The sequence below is a fragment of the Sturnira hondurensis genome, unplaced genomic scaffold (assembly GCF_014824575.4).
Source record: "Sturnira hondurensis isolate 20B ecotype Veracruz unplaced genomic scaffold, ASM1482457v3 Scaffold0006713, whole genome shotgun sequence".
Lineage (NCBI taxonomy): Eukaryota > Metazoa > Chordata > Mammalia > Chiroptera > Phyllostomidae > Sturnira > Sturnira hondurensis.
The window spans coordinates 60524-80764 of NW_028079344.1; the positions used below are offsets into that span (position 1 = coordinate 60524).

Here is a 20241-nt window from a genome sequence, read left to right on the forward strand (position 1 = left end):
TTGTCTATAAATTCAGGCTTGTGCTTGCTTTCATAGAAGACATGGAAATAACGCATTGGCTTGGCTAAATGGAGACCCAAGCATCAGGAGTGCACTGGGACTTCCCATTCCTGTGATTATCTGATGAGGGCTCCCAGGGTCAGCAGAAAGTCCCGAGGAAAGCCTATGGACCAGGAAGCAGCCCGCCACTTCCTCTCTTTGCTTCAGGGGAGATGACAGTGATTTACAGAGGAATTTAAGACCTATTTTGTAAACTTACACTTAATACGTAAGTGAGGACCCTGAGAGAGTTTTCAAACAGGGCCTCTGGTTTCTGCTTACAAAGGGAATTGATCTAATCTTGCTTTAGCAGCTGAAAGTCAAACAGTGGAGCAAAAATGAGGTAAATTTCAAATTCTGGCACCTTTTAACATCTATCACTGGCATCTGAGAATGAACACATTCAGACACAATAGATTTTAAATGTCATTTATTTAAACCAAAATAAAATTATATTTTCAAAGGGGTGGATTTCAAAGACATAAAAGGAAATCCATATTCAAAGCAAACAATTTTGTCAATTTCTATTAAAAATGAAATCACATTTTTGGGGAGTGGACCCTGTAAGATGGGAAATTGCTTCACTGAAATTCAAATTTCCACATGCAAAAACGAACTCATTTGGTTTGCATATTAGCTGAAACACTTAAGGGGGCCCAATAAAATATAAGAATTAATTTGTTAAAGGGCAAAACTTTTTAAGTGTAATCACCGTTCAGACTTCGGGAATAGTCAGTTCATGAACCCAAGTTACAAGGTCTTTGCAACCTCACAAGGATCCAGCCACTTCAAACGCTTCTGAAGCAGTTTCAAAAGTACATTGTATTATTTTGGTGACTGGTACAGGTTTTGTTTATGTATAGAAATCAGAGGAAGCGGCTTATCTGCTTAACAATTTTTAAGTTTGTTGCACATAGGTGGACGGGTTTGGCAAAGAACTCGGTGGGGAGGAAGCAGTGTGGATACAGATATCTTCAATTACAGCAGTTTCAGATAATTGCAAGGTCACTTTATAAAACATTATAATTTACTTTTTTAAAAAATGTAAGTCTGTATTTTTGTGAATATGAAGTAAGGTTTATGACCTGGATAAAACCCAAACAAAATCAACAGTGACAAATAATTACCAATTTTAAATGCTGGAAGAATGATAAAGATTTCACTGAAGAGCTGAATGAAGGCTTCAGTTTTGGACTCAAATCTGTCACTTAACAATTATGTCACATCAGGCAAGTCACTAAACATCAGTGAGCACAGTTTTTCATGACTACGAGAATAATCGAAAACCACAAAGCGTTATTCTGATGTTTCCTACCCTGGAGAACTGTGTAGAAAACAAAATGGATGCAATATTTGCAAAGAAATTCAAGTGAATAAAAGAGATACAGATTTGCACAGGTTTGAGAAATTAACAACTTCTTTCATGAAATATACAGCTCTTGACATGAAATTCACATGTGTGCAAGCACCATAGTAAAGTGCCTTTGAGTTTTCGGTATGTGAACCCCTTATCTAGGTCTACTTCCTGGCTCAACGGTGACTAGCATATGTGTTGTTATAATGAACGTTAGAATGGTATGCTTAATTGCTTAATTATATCCCTAAATGGCTATTAATTATACTTTGGAAGAAGCAGGACTCTGTAGTGAAAACATGCAGACCTGAAAGCAGTGCATTAATTATTTTATTAATTTCATCTTTTTACATTATGGGAAACATTCATCTATTTACAATTTTTTTTGTCCACACACAATCTAGGTAGATAAGCCTATGAAATTCCAATTCATAAAGCCATAAAAATGTTCCCCACCCCTCCATCTGAAGGCTTTCAAATGAATCTTTTTTTTCCAAACCAAAATAATTTTTAAAAATTACATTTGGGAATTGAGATATGCTAGTGATTTACACTCCAGTTATTTAAAATATGCATCTAGACATGTTTTTAAAAAGAAATGGTAAATTCACAAGGATAAGGCTTAAATTAAAGTGGTAATGCACAGTAAAACATTAAGGAAACATCTATAAATAACAGAAATATATTACAAATAAATTAGTTCTATTTACCATTTCAAATATTAAAAATCTTTAATCCATTTCTTCATCTCTCTTTACAAAAAGGTTATGTGAATTGTATGGAAACATCTGCAAAAAATATAATAAATACTTAATTTCTTTGAACTTTTTTGATGTGGGAGACAAACTTCTTTTGCAATCCCCCCTCCCCGAGAAAATGCCCAAACAGCTTTATACCAAAGTTAAACAAAATAAGTAATTTTTCTGGGTAAATACATTTTCCGTTATGAACTAAAAAACATTTCTACAAATTACATCAAAAAGAACAATGTAACAAAGGTTATACTCACGGATGTCAGTTAAAGGGGGCAAGTGATTAACAAGCAGCTTTATGTGGGGTCATGTTTTAACATCAATAATTAGCTCTTTATAAAGTGTTTGCACAATTTGTGTCTTTAAGGAAGGCAAAGGTCATGATGCCTGTGGGCATATAGCTAAAAGATTTAAAATTCTTACCAAAAATAGCTTATGAATATACAAATACCATTGACATAGACAAGATGAATAGGCTTTCTCTTGTCTCTCTTTAAAATACCCTGGGCTAAACCAGTTTCCAAAGAAAATGTTGTAGGATGATCTGAGTCATATTAGAAATCTATTTCTTAATCCAAATCTTATCTCTACTTCATTCAGGGCACAGAGCTGTAGTTGGCAACATGGGTCTTCAAATGGACTTCGCTTCCTTCATGCTAATTTGTGAGTTCCAAGTCATTTGCAGGACTGAATGTGACCATAGGCTACCCAAGGTGGCAGTTGGCCTTACTTGATGCGAATTTTGTGTGACCTTCCAATGCAGTTACAAAGTAAAGATGTATTCTGTTTAAAACCAGCAAGTACTTGAAGCTCAATATCTCTGTATGCTCCAGTTTTACAAAGCACTCAAGGTGCTTTGTTCACCCTAGTTAAAAATTTGTTTTTTAATAAGTTAGTAGCCCTTTTCTTGTAAACCACAGCAGTAAACATTTGTGCCCTGTTTATAAAGATTGCTCAAAGCATCAGTGGCTCTGAGAGGTAGCAAATTCTCTAGTGGTTTTAGAATATGTCCATGAAAGTGGTTGTTGCCAGAACCCATCACCTCTCTTGATTTCATAAATAAAATTAAATTAGCACCTGGCTATGTGAGTATATATATATTTTTTGAAAAAGCTTCTCTGGTGCAAGCATATTTGATGTATGTTTTTAAAAGTCTTTCATTTTTCAATGGTAATTTCTAATACTTCAGGGTGGGAGCTGGACACAAAATGCCAGTGATACTTTAAGATCATCACATTCTAAATGTTTAAACTGCTACGAGTAAGGGCATTTAAAGATAACTTCAGCTGGAAGCAAAGTGCATACTGCCCATCATCATGATTAGAAACGTAAATCAACATTCTCTGCCAAAAGCCTGGGTTTCTTTCAATGTTTGTGAATCGTGACTTTCCCCCTCTCCTTGTGACTTCTGAACCTTGTAAGTCAAATTTCTCTTACTACCTGGGACTTCAAGATGGGTGGCAGGTCTTTGGAATGAGGCATGTCTTTTGGGGTAGAAAATTTATTTTATCAGGTTGACATAGGACAAAATCCCTATCCTGGTGGATGACAGGACTCTGTAAGAGTGAGAGGAGACTAAAGGAGGAAATATGTCTGCGATGTGAACTAACCATTTTAAAGGGATGGATGGGTAGCATTCAAAGGGGTGACAGGAAAATCCACTCGTCCCTGAAAACAGCCTGGCTGCCATTTACAGCACTTCACAAGCAGATGTGTACTTATATATGTGTAATTAGGTCGGCTCCCCAGGATGGACACTAACAAATTAATAGAACCAACCACCAGTTTCCCCTTTACGACCCCACCACCACAACAAGATAATATACATAACACAATAAAAGTTGATAAAACACTCCAGGTCTAAATTTTCTTAATAATAGAACAAAATAAAACCCTTATGTAGTATCGTAAACCCTCAGTGCTTCCTTTGCCTTGCCTTTCTTCATTTTATTGCCTTTCAGAATAGATTAATTTCCCTGAAAGATCGAATTTACAATCTTCTGCTGATTGAAACATCTGAAGCAGTGATTGATGAAGTAACAGTGAGGCAGTTTGTGCAGCTGTGAACGGTGCAGGTCATCCCAGCACCTGCGGACTTTGCTTCTCCCTTCCCACTTTCCTACACATCCAGGTCCTCCACCCCCAGCCCAGCTCGGTCCTCTTCGGGTTTGTCACTCATTGATTCCAGTGAGATGGTGTGATTTCTGAGGTTGGAAATAAAGTGCTCCATCTGTTTTGCAAAATAATAACCATTTAGGGGAAATACAGGGAATCGGAGCCCTAGTTTCTTTCACGTGGAAGACGGTTAAGTCCCAAAGGTTCCCCCTGTGATACTGGATTTCTGAAATACCCTATGGTTTTATATTGCTGAGCTCTAGGGACAGACTAACTTGAGAGAACTGAGGATGGCGAGTGACTTAAAGGGCCTATTTCTACACGGGTGGGCCTAGTTTTGGAGAACAGAAAGGGCTGGCTATCCGGATGAGGCAGGGTGACGCATCAGTACAGGTGGCTAAGCTCAGTGAAGAACATGGGCAAACTGATTTGGGCAGAGGGGTGATTGGGGGACGGCTTCTGCAAGATGAACAACTACACCGCGACAGTGAAAGTCACTGGGCTCAGAGACAGACGGGCTCGGAGGGCGCAGCGGGGAGGGAAGGGGAGGAGGGGACGACAGACACCGGGTCCTGACGCGCACATGGCGCGTGGCGAGGCCCGGACGCCTCAGAGCCGGGTCTGTGCCTCAGGGATGTAGATCTCGATGCTCTCGGCGCTCTCGGTGGCCGAGTTCTGGCGGACTGACGCGGCGCGCTTGGCTGCCATCAGGCGCTTGCGGGCCTCCTGGCGCTGCGAGCTCTCCAGCGAGCGCTCCCGGATCAGCGGCGCGGGGCCCTTCGCCGGCTTCTTTGGCACTGGAGGAGGGGCCCTTCTCTCCTGATCAAAGCAGAAGGTTCAGGACATTACACAGCTTCTCAGGACAAGCTTGGGAAAAACTGGGATAGGTCAGTAGTTAGAACACACTTTTTTAAACCTAAGGATGGTTAGTCCTGATCTACACACTGTATATATATTTTTTCTTTATTATTCTGGCTTAGGTATTCAAAAGATGCAGGAAAAATATACACCGGTAAGCTTAAGGCCAAGGGTAGGCTGGATTGCAGAGCTAGGTCTCTCCAAGGAAAGGCTGTGGGTAGTTAACGTGCCCCCTGCTGAAAGGCGGCAGCTCCCAGCACATTTAGTGTGGTTCTCTCTGGAGGCTCCAGACTCTTCCAGGTGCTAGAGATGGGGAAGGGTTGCAGCGGCAGCAGCAGCTTCTTAGAACTCTGCATGCCCTCTAAGGGGGCAAGGCAGCTGGTGCGAGCTGGGTTCAGAGTTTAAAGCCATCACCGCCCTCTCTCCAGGCCCACCCAAACCTAAATAGCCAAATGAGGAAGAAGAGATGGTAAGACTGTGTTCTTTAGCTTTGTAGACGCCACAGGGAGCTACACCCCTTTGCACACCACACACAAACGCACAGCAATATACTTTCCAGGGTCATCCTGGAGGGAAGTCACTGGTAATTCCTACATTCTGGCTTGGAATCAGTTCCAAAGTGGCTCCTAAAAACACCCAGCTGGGATGTCACTCAGGGACCTCAGAATGACCGTGGCCCAGAAGGCTATATGCCCTTCACAGGGACAGACACTGTGCCATGAAAACTTAACCCAGGACTGAAAGATTTCATCTGCTTTAGCAACAGCAAACCATAAAACAATTAGATATTTTTAAATGCCATTGAGAAAACAAAAGCCATTCATGACTTACGTAGAAAAGAAAAATGCAGTGGGAGAGAAGGAAATCTCGACCACGAAGGGTTTTCTCAAAAAGGGTGATGAACTGTCAGGCTGAGAAAAGGTCCATGTGAATGCTTTTGTTTCTAATAAAACTCCCCCGTCCTCATAAAGAAATGTGAGATGCCTCATGAAAGTGAAAAGTATTTTTTAAAAAACATGGATTCTAAGATTCTTCAAAGGGCACCCCGTGTGCCTTCTCGCTCGCGCTCCTCACAGCAGTTCCCCTTGCTGACGTGGGTGAAGTGCCTGCTTAAACTTAGTACACTGGGGCTGCTGCCCTCGGGCAGTTTGAGGGAGAGTCTGTGTGGCCCGGAGGACAGAAAAAGGGAGCACAGTGTTCGGCCAACTCTGATGGTGCTCATTCATTTTTCCTCCTAAAGTTCATGGGGTGATGAAAAGCTCTAATCATGGACAAAGTGTATAATGCTTTAGGAATCAAATTAACTAACGATTTACTGTGTGAATGTCCAAAGGTTAGCATCATTCCTTATGGACATTTTAAATCTTCATTGTTGGGTAACTTGGTGGATATTTTTGAAAGTAGAATATTGATCAATTTTAGTCACCTTTTCCTGTCCGTGTGCACTTTGTTTTTCTAACAATGATTTTGAAAAAAAAATCACTGTGGGAGATTAGTTGGTTCAGCTCCAGAAATCGCCACTATGTGTGTACATCTGTAGTGTTTTCTAAAAATAAGACCAATTCAGAAGTTTATCTAGAAGGCAATTTTAAACACAGATTAAAAAAAAGAAAACTAGGTCAAGTGCAAATGTTTGGGTCCCTAAGTGAGAGGGCACACATATATGTATCAGTGGTACTTTGATGCTTACCCCTAAGACCCTCAGGTTGATGGTGAGAGAAGGGACTGAGGGGTGACGATGATAGCATTGCTTTCCTGTCTACCATGCACTGTCCCTTGGGACTGGATTTCTCATGGGAGTCCCCTGACCCCAAGAACCCTGGTATTATGATGGGCAGCAACAGAATGAATTGGGTGGCTATTAGCTCTGTGATGGGTGAGGGGATCTGAAAAGGGCCGGGCCACCAGTGGTTCAAGGTCATAGCCAGTCGTCATTTTCATAGTTGAATCTCTTGGAACTACTTGACCTTAGGCCATAGGAAAACCAAGTGGTAAAACGTTGTGCATAACAGCCCAGCCTAGGGAGGTGGACAATGTGTATCTGTGTAAGCCTGGTGGAATCACCATAATCAAGTGTGAAAATCGCAGTTTATTAATTAAAGTAAAAAATATTTGAGTCTTTATTTCTAAACTGTAGCATGAGGAACCCGATGAGCAATATTCCCCAAGGCAAATCAACCAAAAGTAAAACTTCCTTAAAAAGAAAAAAATCCCAACATTTTTGATCAATGTGAAACTGATGATGTGTATATTTTTAGACTTGAACAACAGTGGTTTCTTTATTACTCTATTTATAAAATGATTATCAAAGCCGATTCATTTTCAGGGCTTCCTATTTTTCCCAGAAACACATCCTAGGGGCAACGAAGTTGAACTCTTGCTCTCCGTAATCATGCACTGAAGATGCCATTTATTTTAGTTTAAAAAGCAAAATGGAGGCAGTTCCTTCCAGTGACTAAAATGGTTTAACTTAACGTTTAATCAACAAAAAAAGCCACATTCCCATTTTCCAATTCACAAAGACAGATTTTTCTTTAAAAATATGCCTGAAACATATTACAGATAATATCCCAAGTGATTACTATGTAAACATTGTCATTACAATGAAATTAATATGAGATCAGCTCCATTTCACATTGTAAACAGCAAGACTGAATGCAGAAGCCTATTTAGACTGTCCAGTGTTTGTGCAGGTTTTTAAATGAACCATACAAAATCTACATTGTTCTACCTTCTTGTCAAGAGGATCCATCTGTTTCCAATTATTGGCCTTTAACTGATGAAGTTCATCAAATTTCATACTAATATTTTCTATGGACAACTGCAGCATGTCCCAGAACCCCGCCAAATCCTGGGAGGTGGGCCTTGGATGAGCATTAGGGTTCTGTATGAGAGAAAGAAGAATATTCGTGCTTTAGAGGTGATTCATAACCACAAGCACAGGATAGGGCGACATTTTCAAATACTTCAAATAACAAGGAGGATGAGTTTTCATTTTCAGACAGGAAATAAAAGTGGTAATTTATAAGTGGTAATTTTATTTGAAAATTAATGTATGAATTTTCAGCTTTGCTGAGGTATAATTTACAAATAATAATCATAAAACATTTAAAGCATACAGTATGATAATTTGATATATACTATGAAAGAATTCTTTCTAAGTTAATTAACACATCCATTACTTCACATATTTACCTTTTTTAAATATTTTTGGTGAGAACATTAAATTCTAGTCTCTTAGCAAATTTCAGTTATACCGTACAGGGTTATCAACTGTAATCAGCAGGTTATACATCAGGTCCTCAGACCACGTTCATCTCCTGGCTGCAGGTTTACACCCTTTCACCAACTTCTCCCAATTTCTTTCACCCCTCAGCCCCTAGCAATCACTTTTCCCCTTGTGTTTCTAGAGCTCGACATGGTTTTAGAGTTCACTGCACATGGTAACTGATACACACGTCCATTTGAGACAGTAATTCTCAAATGCCAAGATTGTAAAACTCTTGTAATACAACATCTGTCAGTACAGTATGGGAGGACAGTAAACATTTGAAAATCCAGACTGTCTGATCTACAACAAGTTGGATATGAAAATACCATCTTTGAAAGAAAAAGTATATTAGAGTCAGTATTCGACTACCTGCTACCCAACTTATTTAGATAACAAATATGGAATCTAAAAATATGATTTGTTTTAATACTAATGTTGAGTAAACAGATGATAAGTAATAAAGGAACAATGTTTAACAATTAAAATGTTACTAATATAAGAAGTCATTTTATCATATGAGTGCTTTATCAAAATTCATTTGGAAATGAATGAGTTCAAAGTTGACCATAACATAACATAGTAAATGTGAGAACACATAGAGCCTCTAGGGACCCATCTGCTAGATGTTATTAAGCATTCTTTGTTATTTAAGGATTGACTTTCTTTGTCTCCATCCGCATATCCCTAACAGGAATTAGAAAATATGAAGGACAAATTTATGTGACCTAAGACAGAAAAAACATAACTGAGAGACTGAAGGTGTTGTGTTCGTCATTAATCACTAACTGTAGTAGCAGCTAAAGCATTCGTGGTCAGGTTGGTGGGAGCTTCCACGTGTCAGAGGCTTACAGCTGGGGTCCGTTTTGGTTACCTCTAAGTTTTCCGGGCAATTGGATAGACTGTGAAAGTTCATGCCATATAATAACTGAGGCCAATTTGTATTTTTAAAACCAACCACTATAAAAATGATATCAGGATTTCAGAAAGTGTAAGGTCAGTTATCATCAAATTAATGGATTTGAGAGAACATTTTAGACCTTTGCATAAATCAGCATCATAGGCCTCGACTGAAAATAAGGATGCTTTTATAAACTTATAGTTCTAAAACTGCTCATAGTTTTGAAATGCACTGGAAGAAGGAAATTCTAAAGTTTGTGTTTAGTTCATTATTAAGTCTATACTAATGACACTTGAATTGGTGAAAGAATTTCTCTGTAGCATTTTGATTTAGCTAACTAAACAACAGTTTTCTTAATATCTAGGTTCAGAAAAGACAGATAATATTTTTGACAAAGTACCTCTCAAACGGAGTTTTACAATCTCACAATATACTTCCTTATTTTGTTGATAACCCAAAACTAAATTGCCTATATTCTGGAGTTCACTAAAGTCTTTTGGGTCACAAGCCCTAATGGCTAAATTGTTTCAGTGCACTAATGCATGAAATGACTGGCAAAGAGCTATTTTAACTTTGTATAATGGGCAATTTGTTCCCTTCTCACCAAGAATCTCTTTGCCCTCCTATCATGAAGGGAATAGATGAGGAAGCAGAGAGAAAGAGCTTAGGCACTCAGCCAGTCTCTTAATCAGTGGGTCCTGTGGCATCCCACGCACAAGAAGACATTGTAGCAGTAGCCTTAGTCTGGACCAGGCCACTTAGAGGTCAGAGGTGGTGAAGAGCATAAAAAGATGGGGAGAGCTGGTTCCTTGGTTTAGTCTTGTTGGGAAAAGTAACTCTCGGCTATTCATTCTATGCTTGACAGTCTAGTCTGAGATAATGCACAGGTGTTCAAGTGTTCCTCTCCTCAGAGTAAGAACACAAGAAAGGAGCGCTGGGTCTGGTTGCGACCAATCTTAGTGACATCTTAGTCACCACCAGGCCACCGCTTTCTGCTGAAGAGGAGGTGGAGTTAATTGATCAACCCCAGGTCCCTATACAAGGATGAGGAGTGCAACTCAGATTCTGGGGGGGGGGGGTAAGGAGAGTGGGGGAGTGGGTAGTGGATTTACAGGCATTGAGGTTAAAGAGACTGAGATTTGGATCTTGGTTCAGCCTCTGACCATGAGGCCCTGATCAAGTTACTTAGCCTTTCCATGCCCATTTTCCTCAACGGTAAAACCATCATAAAAATAATGTCACAATCTGCTCCATAAGGTCCACACAGGGGGCTCTCGACCTTCCTTCCTTGGCACAGTCTGACCAGCCATCAGTGGCCCCTGGCCCCCAGCGTAGTTCCACTTCTAGCTGCCTCTAATAATATTTCTCATAATTTGCCATCTAAGTTCCTTTAGTGGCCAAGGAATGTGAGCCCACCAGGAACAAGGAACAATCAAAAGATGGCTTTAACGAGATAAACCGTTCCTAGAAGTCTGCAAAGTTCTTAAAATATTTTGTCTGCAATTTCATCTTCAAAATCTGCATAATGGTTGTATTCTACTTCATAGTATACCTGCCCGTTATATAATTCTTTTACAAGGCATGTACATGGCGGGCTCTGGGTATATCTAGCAGCCAGTTTGACAAGTATGGCTTTCCTACATTTAAAGACAAAGAATCATGCTAATTAAGATCTGTGACACATTACCAAGTTTAAAAATTAGCAGGAATTCTGTACCTGGCACAAAGTGACACTCAAAAAAAATTTGTTGTACTCACTTATCAATACATTTACTAATACATATTATGTCATCATCAAGAACACAATTTCTGAAATGAAAAAAGAATTAAGTAATTCTTGCTAAGGGCGGGGGCAGTGGTGGTAAGAGAGAAGGGTTAGCCCCAAAGGGAGACTTCCAAAAGGAGACTTTACAATTCTTGTGAAGAGGGATGGAAAGTACTACTTTTTGCACGCTTTCTATTTTTTCTTGGCTCAGTTCTGTCTAGACAAATTGCTTTCAGTCTGCATTTGCCCTTGTTAACAAGAAGACGTGGTTAAAACTTTGAAATCATAGTTTGGGTCAGTTAGAGTGCATATAAGCGTGTTTTTACTTCCAACAAGATAAACAAGTTGCTTTTTATTATCTTTATTTTAGATGCAGTTTGACCAACAATTGGCCAATAAAAGCTATTCTTGTGGTGGAATGACACCTGTAGAGACAGTAGCAGGTTTTTTTTTTTAAGGTAAATGTGACTGAGGAAGTGCTCGCCCCTGTATTTTGCAGTTTTTACCATGTTGTTGTAGTGGTGCTTTTGTCCATGTTCTACTTTATTTTGCTTTTTTATGTCCAAGAAGGACTCATTTGTCTCAGGGAGATAAAATCTATGCTTTGTGAAGCCCTCCCTCTCTGGCCCTTAAATTAAAACAGAGAACTCTGATTAGGATATACAACCTGATGGCTATTTCAGAAAGAAAATCGTTATCCAAAATGATTTTCTGTAATATGGTTTTTGAACTAGCAAGGTGCTCCCTATTTTGGTAAGATTAATGAAATCAGAGATGCCATGTGAAAGCCAGGAAAATGTAAATTTTTTAGTTACCATAAAACAGGAAATGGAGTTTCAACTTGATTGGGTTTTTTCTTCTAAGATTATTTAAGTATGAAATAAGTATTTTTAGTTTTAAGACATGCAGGAAATAAGACACATTAGAAAACTCTGTTCCAGGTGAGAGCTTCCAACGAGACTTGACTTGGTTCAAGATCAGTTTCACCCTAGCTGGGCCAGTCTGGACGACACGTTCTTCTCAGGGTACTAGGAGGGAAATGGTAGTGATGGGAAGGTTACCTACCAGGTTTTCTTCACACAGTTCTCTGAACTGGTAGAATTTCTGGGCCATGAGAAGTTGGGCACTGCCCACTGCAGTTCGGATTTTCCCTAGAACTGAAAAGAGCAAACATTCAAGAGGTTTACACATTTAGTTTGATAAAGCAAAGGGGAAGTTACACTGAAATAACGCGGGAAAATAGCACACACTGTGCACAAACACAGGCACACAGCCCCATGACAGTCATTATTCGGCTGCTCTGGGTGACAGAGGCTCCCAGGTTAAAGTACAAAATCAACTGGGGAAAAAATAACCACATGATCATCATGCATATTTCTCAGGGATCACGGAGTTTTCCACCACAGCACTGGATGTTACCAAGGGAAGAGGCAAACAGGTTTTTGGTTTTTTGTTTTTTACTGCAACTGTTTACCCGTATGGTTATGGATTTATTTGCTTCGGCAATCATGGTCTGCTAGTTTGTTTTTCGAACCCAAATCCAGACACAAGAAGAGCCATCCTGTCTTGGAGGGCGACCTCTTGGCACTCACCAAATCCCATCCATAGCCTTCATTATTTTTCCGGAGCTCAGCCACTGGTACTGTCAGGAAAGAGCCATGGCCAGTTGAAAGACTTTGTAAGGAGTGAACATGTTCAGCCTGTTGCCTAGGGAACACCAGCACCGTCCCAGCTTTTCCACCGCAGAGCTCAATGTTATTGTTAATATACGTTTAATTCCCTTTGCCCTGTGCTGAAAATATTCCCCCTTGCAAGCTACTTCTTGCCTTCTGTGCTAAGGCTAGAACCTTTCAACTGATGGGCGTGCTGAGACGGGGTGCAGTGCTCTGCACAGAGCTGTTCTCGGGTCTGCATTGTCCCCCAGTCTCTCCCTCCAGCCGGTGGGGGACCAGGGCACAGCTGCACTGCTGGAGCCCTGCCACCAGGCAGTTCTCGACATGCCCTCCCTGCTGGGAAGGAAGCAGAGAAGGCACCCTGCTTGCCCTTTCCTGGCCCACGTAGAAAACCAAAGGGGGAGACTCCTCAAAGTGTACTTGCCCTGCTTTGAAATCTTCGGGGCGGGGGAGCAGATCATAGGACTGAAGCAATGGTTTTGCTGTTGTTTTTTAATGAATTTGCAAAGCCTGAGACACACAGTGAAATCAGGTCTCCCTTTCTTGAACCCATTCCCCACAAAGTCTGAGAATAAAACAGAAGAAAAAGAAACTTCATTTGGGCCAGGGTTTTCTAGAAATTTGCTTCTCTGCTTAAAACTGCCAGGCTAGCTAATGGCTTATGACGCACATTATGCCCAGGCATTGCTCTAATATTTCAGCATTCCTACACGCATAACTCAGGGCAATTACGAACCCTCCAATATGTCACCCATCACACCATACAGCTGAAGTGCAGATATTTGCCTACACAGCGATAGCAAGGGGTCGCCTTGACAGCAGTCTGGTGCCCATTGCTCAGGGGGAAGTTTTTACTTCTTTTCAATCTGTTTAAAATCTTTTGAGATGGTTATCTCATTCCTCTATTCCTCTTTTTTTTTTCCTCTTCACACCCAAGGACACCCTTTCATTGCTTTTAGAGAGAAAGGAAGGAAGAGAGAGAAACACTGATGTGAGAGAGAAGCATCAATCAGCTGCCTCCTGTATGTGCCTGGCTGGGGATCGAACCCACAACTGAGGTATGTGCCCCAACAAGGAAGCCATCCCACAAGCTTTTGGTTATTGGAAGATGCTCCAACAACCTGAGCCACACTGGCCAGGGCCCATTCCTCTTTAACTGATCTATCAGTTTTTCGAGGCCTCCTCTCCCTTTCTTAACACAGAAGCAGAAGGGACAGTGTATGAAGACACAGGGCACTACAGTAGATAAACATCCAGGTCCTGAGTGAGCCAAGGGTCCTGCTTAAACACTTGGACTAGCCACTGACATGGACAGGTCACTTAATCTGTTTTCTCATATGTAAAATGGGGCTAATGGTACCTATTTGTATGGTTGTTATTAAGGTTAAAAATGGTAACATATGCACATTGCTTAGGATAGTGTCTGATATATAACCAGCACTCCATAAATGTACATTATTATCTAGGACTAGGATACTACACTTTCTCTCTGGGTGTGCCAACTACTAGCTCCACACTTATTCTGCCCAGAAGAGAAAGGAAAAAACCCAAAGTTTGAGTTAGTCAAAGGTTGCCTGGGACAGGTATGCACTTTGATGACCTGTCCTAGATCTGAGGCAGGTCTGAGCAGGCACTTCCTAAGTGAACACGTGGCCCTGGGCAAACTCTGAGGTTCCTGAATTACCTTGCTGAAGGGTAGGATTTTGACACCAGCAAATTTCAGAATGACTGCTGGAAGATTAGAACTAATACCTAAGTCTCCAGTTTGCTGATGGGGATTGCTAAGCTCCTTGGAACTGCCACAGAAACCCAAACAATTCTGATATACCTCAAACTCTGAGCTGAGGCTCTCGGTCACAGCTGAATGCCTGCACTGTATAACAGACTGCCACAATAAGAGTAGCTGAGCAAGACAGTGATCCTCAAGTGAGGAGACAGCGCTGCTCGGAACAATCATCCAGGAAACACCAACCATGCAGGCAGGCACTAACTCAGATTCCTCCTTAGGGGGAACAAGGGGCTTCTTTCTTCATTCAGTGTGGTCTGGCGAGAATCCTAGGTTTGGAGTGAAAATATCTGGGGTGGAGTTGTGGTCCTTCTGTTTCCCAGGTTTTTGCCATCATGTTCCTTCAGGGGAAATTCCTTACTGGCTCCAGGATTATTTGCATTTCCAGTGGCCAAGGCATGGTCCTTCCTAGGCCCAGGGAAGGGAGATGACGACTTGAGTCGGGAGTGAAATGCTGGAAGGGTGGTGTGGGACAAGCAGATGACGACTGCTGCTTCTCTGTCCTCTGCACTTTCTCTTTTAGAATTAAAAATCCACTTTAATTTTAGGGAAGAAAACTCTCATGGGGCTTGTTCTGATTTGTTTGTCCATTAGACCCTAACTTGGTGTGTGCAGTAACTCTTTTCTCCTGGAAGTAAATTTCATATTTGTTACATAGGCTTTAAGGAAGTACAAAACTAATAAATGGTCAATGGTAAACACCGGTGGAAGTGAACAGTAGGGAAAAAAGCAAATATTGGCAAAGAAATGAGATAAGGAAGAAAGAGGCATTTTAATGTCATTTAGAAACTACTCTGAAACAATCCATACCAATGTCCAGCAGAATGCAAAGAAAATACTTTAGTCAGGGATGCTAGGAAAAGAACTATAAAGGAGCAACAGGAAATGAGATGTATAGGTTTCAGCTGTAGGTTTTCCTGTACATATAAAACAGCCCAGTGTGGTATTAGAAAATTCTGGAAGAGGCCTCGATATACAGGGTTAGCCTTGCATCTCACTCTTTTACTGTAGTGTGGCACTAGTTAACTTCGAAGGGGCTGGCATGGCCCGGCGGGGACCCGGCCAAAAAAGCCAGAGGAGCCTGAAAGTGTAGGGTTCTTTTCTTCTCTCTCGGTCTCTGTCTCCCTCTCTGATTCTTTCTGTCTCTCTCTCTCTCTAATGAAACAAAGCCCTACAGAAGAACTACATTCCACTTCTGTCCCATTTACCTCCCTCCCAGAGGGAACCGCTGGACTAGACAATGAACTTCCCTGCCCCATCCCTGAGTTAATGAAAGAAGGCTTTTCCCCTGGTCCTAGACAGGTGACAGCTAAGGGCCTTCCCAAGCGTAAACGAGAGAGCGTTACACTGGGGCGACCCTACTAGTACTGTCGAGAGTCCACGGCCTAAAGCAGCAGACTCCCTTAAAGTTAGACGGGTCCTCAGGCTGTGTCGATCCAAGAGGAGGGTGTGCTGCTGGGGCTCCGTTTAGTCAGTTCCCTGCACACTCTGGTCCATACAGTCTTTCCGGATTGTCCAACCCAAACAGAGCTGACAGTTTTTACCACCCAACCCACTTAACGCGCATTCAGTGCATCTTCCTGATCCTGATCCTTGCTGTATCCCCCAGGCGTGGCACTCAACCATAGTTTACACCACCCATTTGGGTGATATTTAATCATATAACAGGCCTTGTTCTGCAGCGCCACTCTTGTTATGTAGATACGTGTGGTTCCTCCAGATGCCTCATTAACACCCTGATAGTGAACTTTTAGATGACTTTCTGTCTTTCACGTTCTCCCGGCTCCTGGTTAGGCTGTCCCTCAGTGGAAGTGCAAAACGGCAGCCATAAACACTGGTGAACTAAATTCCTGCTGTGTAAACAACAGGCACCTCTCTATTAACTCTCCCATTTGCAATTCTAGAAATCTTTCACCCCACATTAGATGGTTATGAGGGATCACAACCCAGAGGACAGTCCTGGGTTAATTGGCCACATAAAGCCAGGGAGATTTTGGGGAGGCCATCACTGTTTGGCTTTTGCAACACTCTGCCTATTTATCTTATCTATCTTGTATTTCAAAGCACTTTCCCCTGCACATCTAATTTGATCCTCCTAGGACGTGATGGGGCAGGGCAGATATCACGATTTCTCTGGGAAAATTGGGGTCCAAACTAAGAGGTGCCTTCCCTGCGGCCCCACAGTCCTGGATCCCTGTCTTCTCACTCCTGGTCCAGCTGTGCTCTCTCCTCTCAACACTTACTGCACATTGAGTCTGAATCTCCCGAAATGAAGCCACTTGAGGGTGATTTCTTTCTTTTATCAGCACTTTCTAGGCAGCACAAATGGATAGAAAGGGGATGGCTATGCCAGGTTGAGGGGGGAATTTGAAGTTCAGCAACCCAGTCCCTGCAGGGAGAGCAAAGCACATCTACGCTGTCATTGTTGCACAAAGAAATTTCAGTTGTGAAAAGAATGGAAGAACCAGGGAGGATCACTTGAAAGAGAGAGGTATAAGGTTTACATTTCGGTTTTTCTTTTAAAGGTTATGCATGCAATAAGAAGCAGAGAAAGACTATTTTGGGCATGGGGGTCTTTTATGAAAACTGTGATTTAAAATCTCTTGGCTACATTCAGTAAAAGCCCCAGACATTTAAAAGAGAGTGGACCTCCCCCCTCCCACTCCTTTCCCTGGGGTAAGGCACCGGGTGAAGGGAGTGAAGAGTTCCTTCTAACCCTGCAAGTGACTCCATAACAAAGCTGCAGAGTTCAGTTTGCTGTGGTAGCAAACAAAACAAAACAAAAAACGGTTTCCTTTCAGGAAATGCCTGACTTTTGGTGAGTCAAAAATCAGTATTTCAAATCCGTAGGCATAATTAATATGTGTATCTTTAATATTCCGAGAGATGTTAGGTCTCTTGAACTGGAGAGGCACAGGCACTGGTTTCTCTGACTGCTTCCCATTCTATTTGCTCTACCCAACTCCATGATCACCGGGCCCTCACGTTAGGCCTCAGAAACACAGAAGAATCGACATATCTCTTATACCCCCCCAACATTGCTTCCCTGAAACCCGGACTCTACATATGAATACAAAGGAACATGTCTGGATGTCTCCCCAGTGGTGAAGGTTACTGCAGTGGACACATTGGCTGATCACTTTCCAGACCCTGACACCTATATACTGTGATTCACCTAGTATGCTCCTTTTCCAGACTCTCTGTGTCATACACTGGAAAGAGCATGGGCTTTGGAGTCAGGAACAATCAGCCAAGCCACTTAAAAGTGGCTGACCTTGGGAGAGGTTGTCCTGTGTCGGTATGGCAGCCCTACCAATCTGACACATTCCCCTAAACGCTGGACTCCGCAAAGGGCAGACCGCCTTTGTTCTCTCTCTGTCCTCAGCTCCACTTGTCCTTCCAGGCCCTGTAGCCTGGCTCCCTGTTTACCTTCCTTACCTTCCTGGATCTCTCTGCATTCGACACAAAGGAAGCCCAGCTTCCTTGGCCCCTATAACACACGCTGGCTCTGACACTGTCTTTCTTATTATCTCGCACTTTACCTTGTAAATGTTGAACACAAATTCCATCCTGAGCCCACTCCCCTTATTCCCCTTCAGTGATCTCCCTCATTCTTCTGGTTTTAACCATTCTAAATACATTTAGTTCCTCATATTTGTAACTCCAGCATCTACCTATCCCCCAAGCCTAAGAGTAGCATGTCTAAGTACCCACCCCACACCTCTTGTCTCTCCCCAACTCCCTTGTCTCTCCCTGTTGGGCTCCCTTGTAGCCCAACAATTAGGGCTACAAGACTGGGTCACCCCCTCCTCACCACTAATGTTCTCCTTCCCTTTCCAATCCTGGAGGTTTGGTTTTAGTAAGGGATCCAGAGGGCCCTCCTATCTCATAATTCTTACTCTTTCACGGTTCCCTATTACCCATGGGATAAGCGGAAACTCCCTTCGATGGTTTGCAGGCAAGGCCCACCTGCCCAGCCTTACCTCTGCCCACTCTCTCAAATCCCCCAGGGTTCCCCAATCCAAAGCTGAATCTCTCCTCAGTCTTTGCTCAGGCCAAACACTAAACTGGGGATGCCTCCTGCCTTGGTGCCTACCTCAGCCCCTCCCCCTGTGCTCAGGTGCAGGTCCTGCAGAAAGCCTTATCTCCTTTCACCTCCCCCTTCGCAATGCTCCTCATACTCCCATGCACAACTCTGTTCTTTCCCTTCCCACTTGCTTCCCAGCATCTCCTAGTTATATGTCTGACTTTCTAAAAGGATGACTAGCCCTTCAATGGCATAGACTGCCTGTGGAACCCGTGGTATCCTGTTGAAGAACTAGTTTTCAAAATGAACTGACTCATCTACAAACTCCTTTTAAGGCTTTTTTAAAAAGATTTTATTTATTTATTTTTAGACAGCTGAAGGGAGAGAAATATTAATGTGTGGTTGCCTCTTGTGTGCCCCCTACTGGGGACCTGGACTGCAACCCAGGCATGGGCCCTGACTGGGAGTCCCTTTGATTCACAGACTGGTGCACAGTGCCCTGAGCCACACCAGCCAGGGCTCACCTACAAACTTGGACGTCAGCCAGAAAAATAAATTAACTGCAACATTCTGGGTCTTAAGCATTCTGATTATTTAAGGTTTTACCATGTCTAACATCGCTTTTCAAGTTATAGTTTTGATATATTAATTGGCTAATATAGTCTGGGCTGGACTATTATTCCTTTTAGGTTTCTGTTTATAATGTTATCTGTGCTGACCTAGGGTGGATGAGCCAAACCGTTTGGGATAATTTGAATGAGCTTGCGTGCAAATTAAACCTCCTTATCCTCAGGTTTTGATTTCTTGGTACTCACCAGGCTTTTTTTTTTAACTCCTTAATGTTGTACACTTTAGGGCTAAAGGAGGAAAAAGGAATTTTTAAAAAGTGGTCCCACCCACTTGAAGTTCCATGGATTTATTAGACTGAGTTTATGTGATTTCAGGTTGGGGTTACCCAGGTGGAGACATTCTTATTTACAGGTGTGACCTCATGGAAAAGAATTTCTCCAACCAACTGGCCAGCTGCTTCTCAAATGGAGTTGTGATCCCAAGTTGATGTCAACAAAAGGTCCCCTAGAAAACATGGGTTTGTTTCATTCCAGGCAACAGTGACTGCTCTGCATTTAACAAGAGTGCTTTTATTTTATTTATTTATTTTTTAGCTTCAGCTTGGTGGCTAAGGAACAAAGAATGAAATGCACAATTTTCCCATGGACTGAAACTAGGGCTTCCATAGGGCTAACACCTGGGGAAGGGATGCTGAAGCGGGGAATGCTGATTTGCTTTTAAAGAGCAAGTTTTCAAAAACTCAGCTAATTTAACTTTCTCCCCCCTAGTCCCTATTCCAGGGGGTCATACTCGTAAAAGATGGTTACACTCCAACCCGTATTTCAATTTACATCAGCACTGAAAGAGTAGCTATAACATCCTATGCATCACATAGATAAACACAGTTTTTGAGCCTTTGAAAGTTGAAGGAAATGAAATTAGTTAACATTTCTGGTGGTAATATAGAAGAAAAATACTCAGTGCTGTGTTTGAAGTTCATTGTAATTATATTCCACAGAAAGAGTTATTATTAAAGAAAACAATTGGAGACCTTGTTCCCGGAGTCAGTCCCTCTCTGTAATCCCTGCTCTCTGCAGTACAGAAATGGCGGAATTTACTCCGGTCTGAAATAATGGGAACGCCACTGGCCTGGG

At 42.0% G+C, this 20241-nt stretch overlaps 1 protein-coding gene across 4 annotated transcripts in view; it reads right to left on the minus strand.

The window, feature by feature from the left end:
• Positions 1 to 1719: 1719 nt before the first annotated feature.
• The window catches only part of DLGAP1 (DLG associated protein 1), a 317237-nt gene continuing 298715 nt past the window's right edge, over positions 1720 to 20241 (minus strand). For all 4 annotated transcript variants that reach the window (XM_037050284.1, XM_037050283.1, XM_037050286.1 and 1 more), the window contains 3 exons: positions 12118 to 12209; positions 7850 to 8002; positions 1720 to 5079 (listed from right to left, as the gene is read on the minus strand). In XM_037050284.1, the coding sequence (XP_036906179.1) occupies positions 4870 to 5079; positions 7850 to 8002; positions 12118 to 12209 (455 nt within the window). In that variant the 3' untranslated portion in view covers positions 1720 to 4869. The remainder of the gene's footprint in view (positions 5080 to 7849; positions 8003 to 12117; positions 12210 to 20241) is intronic.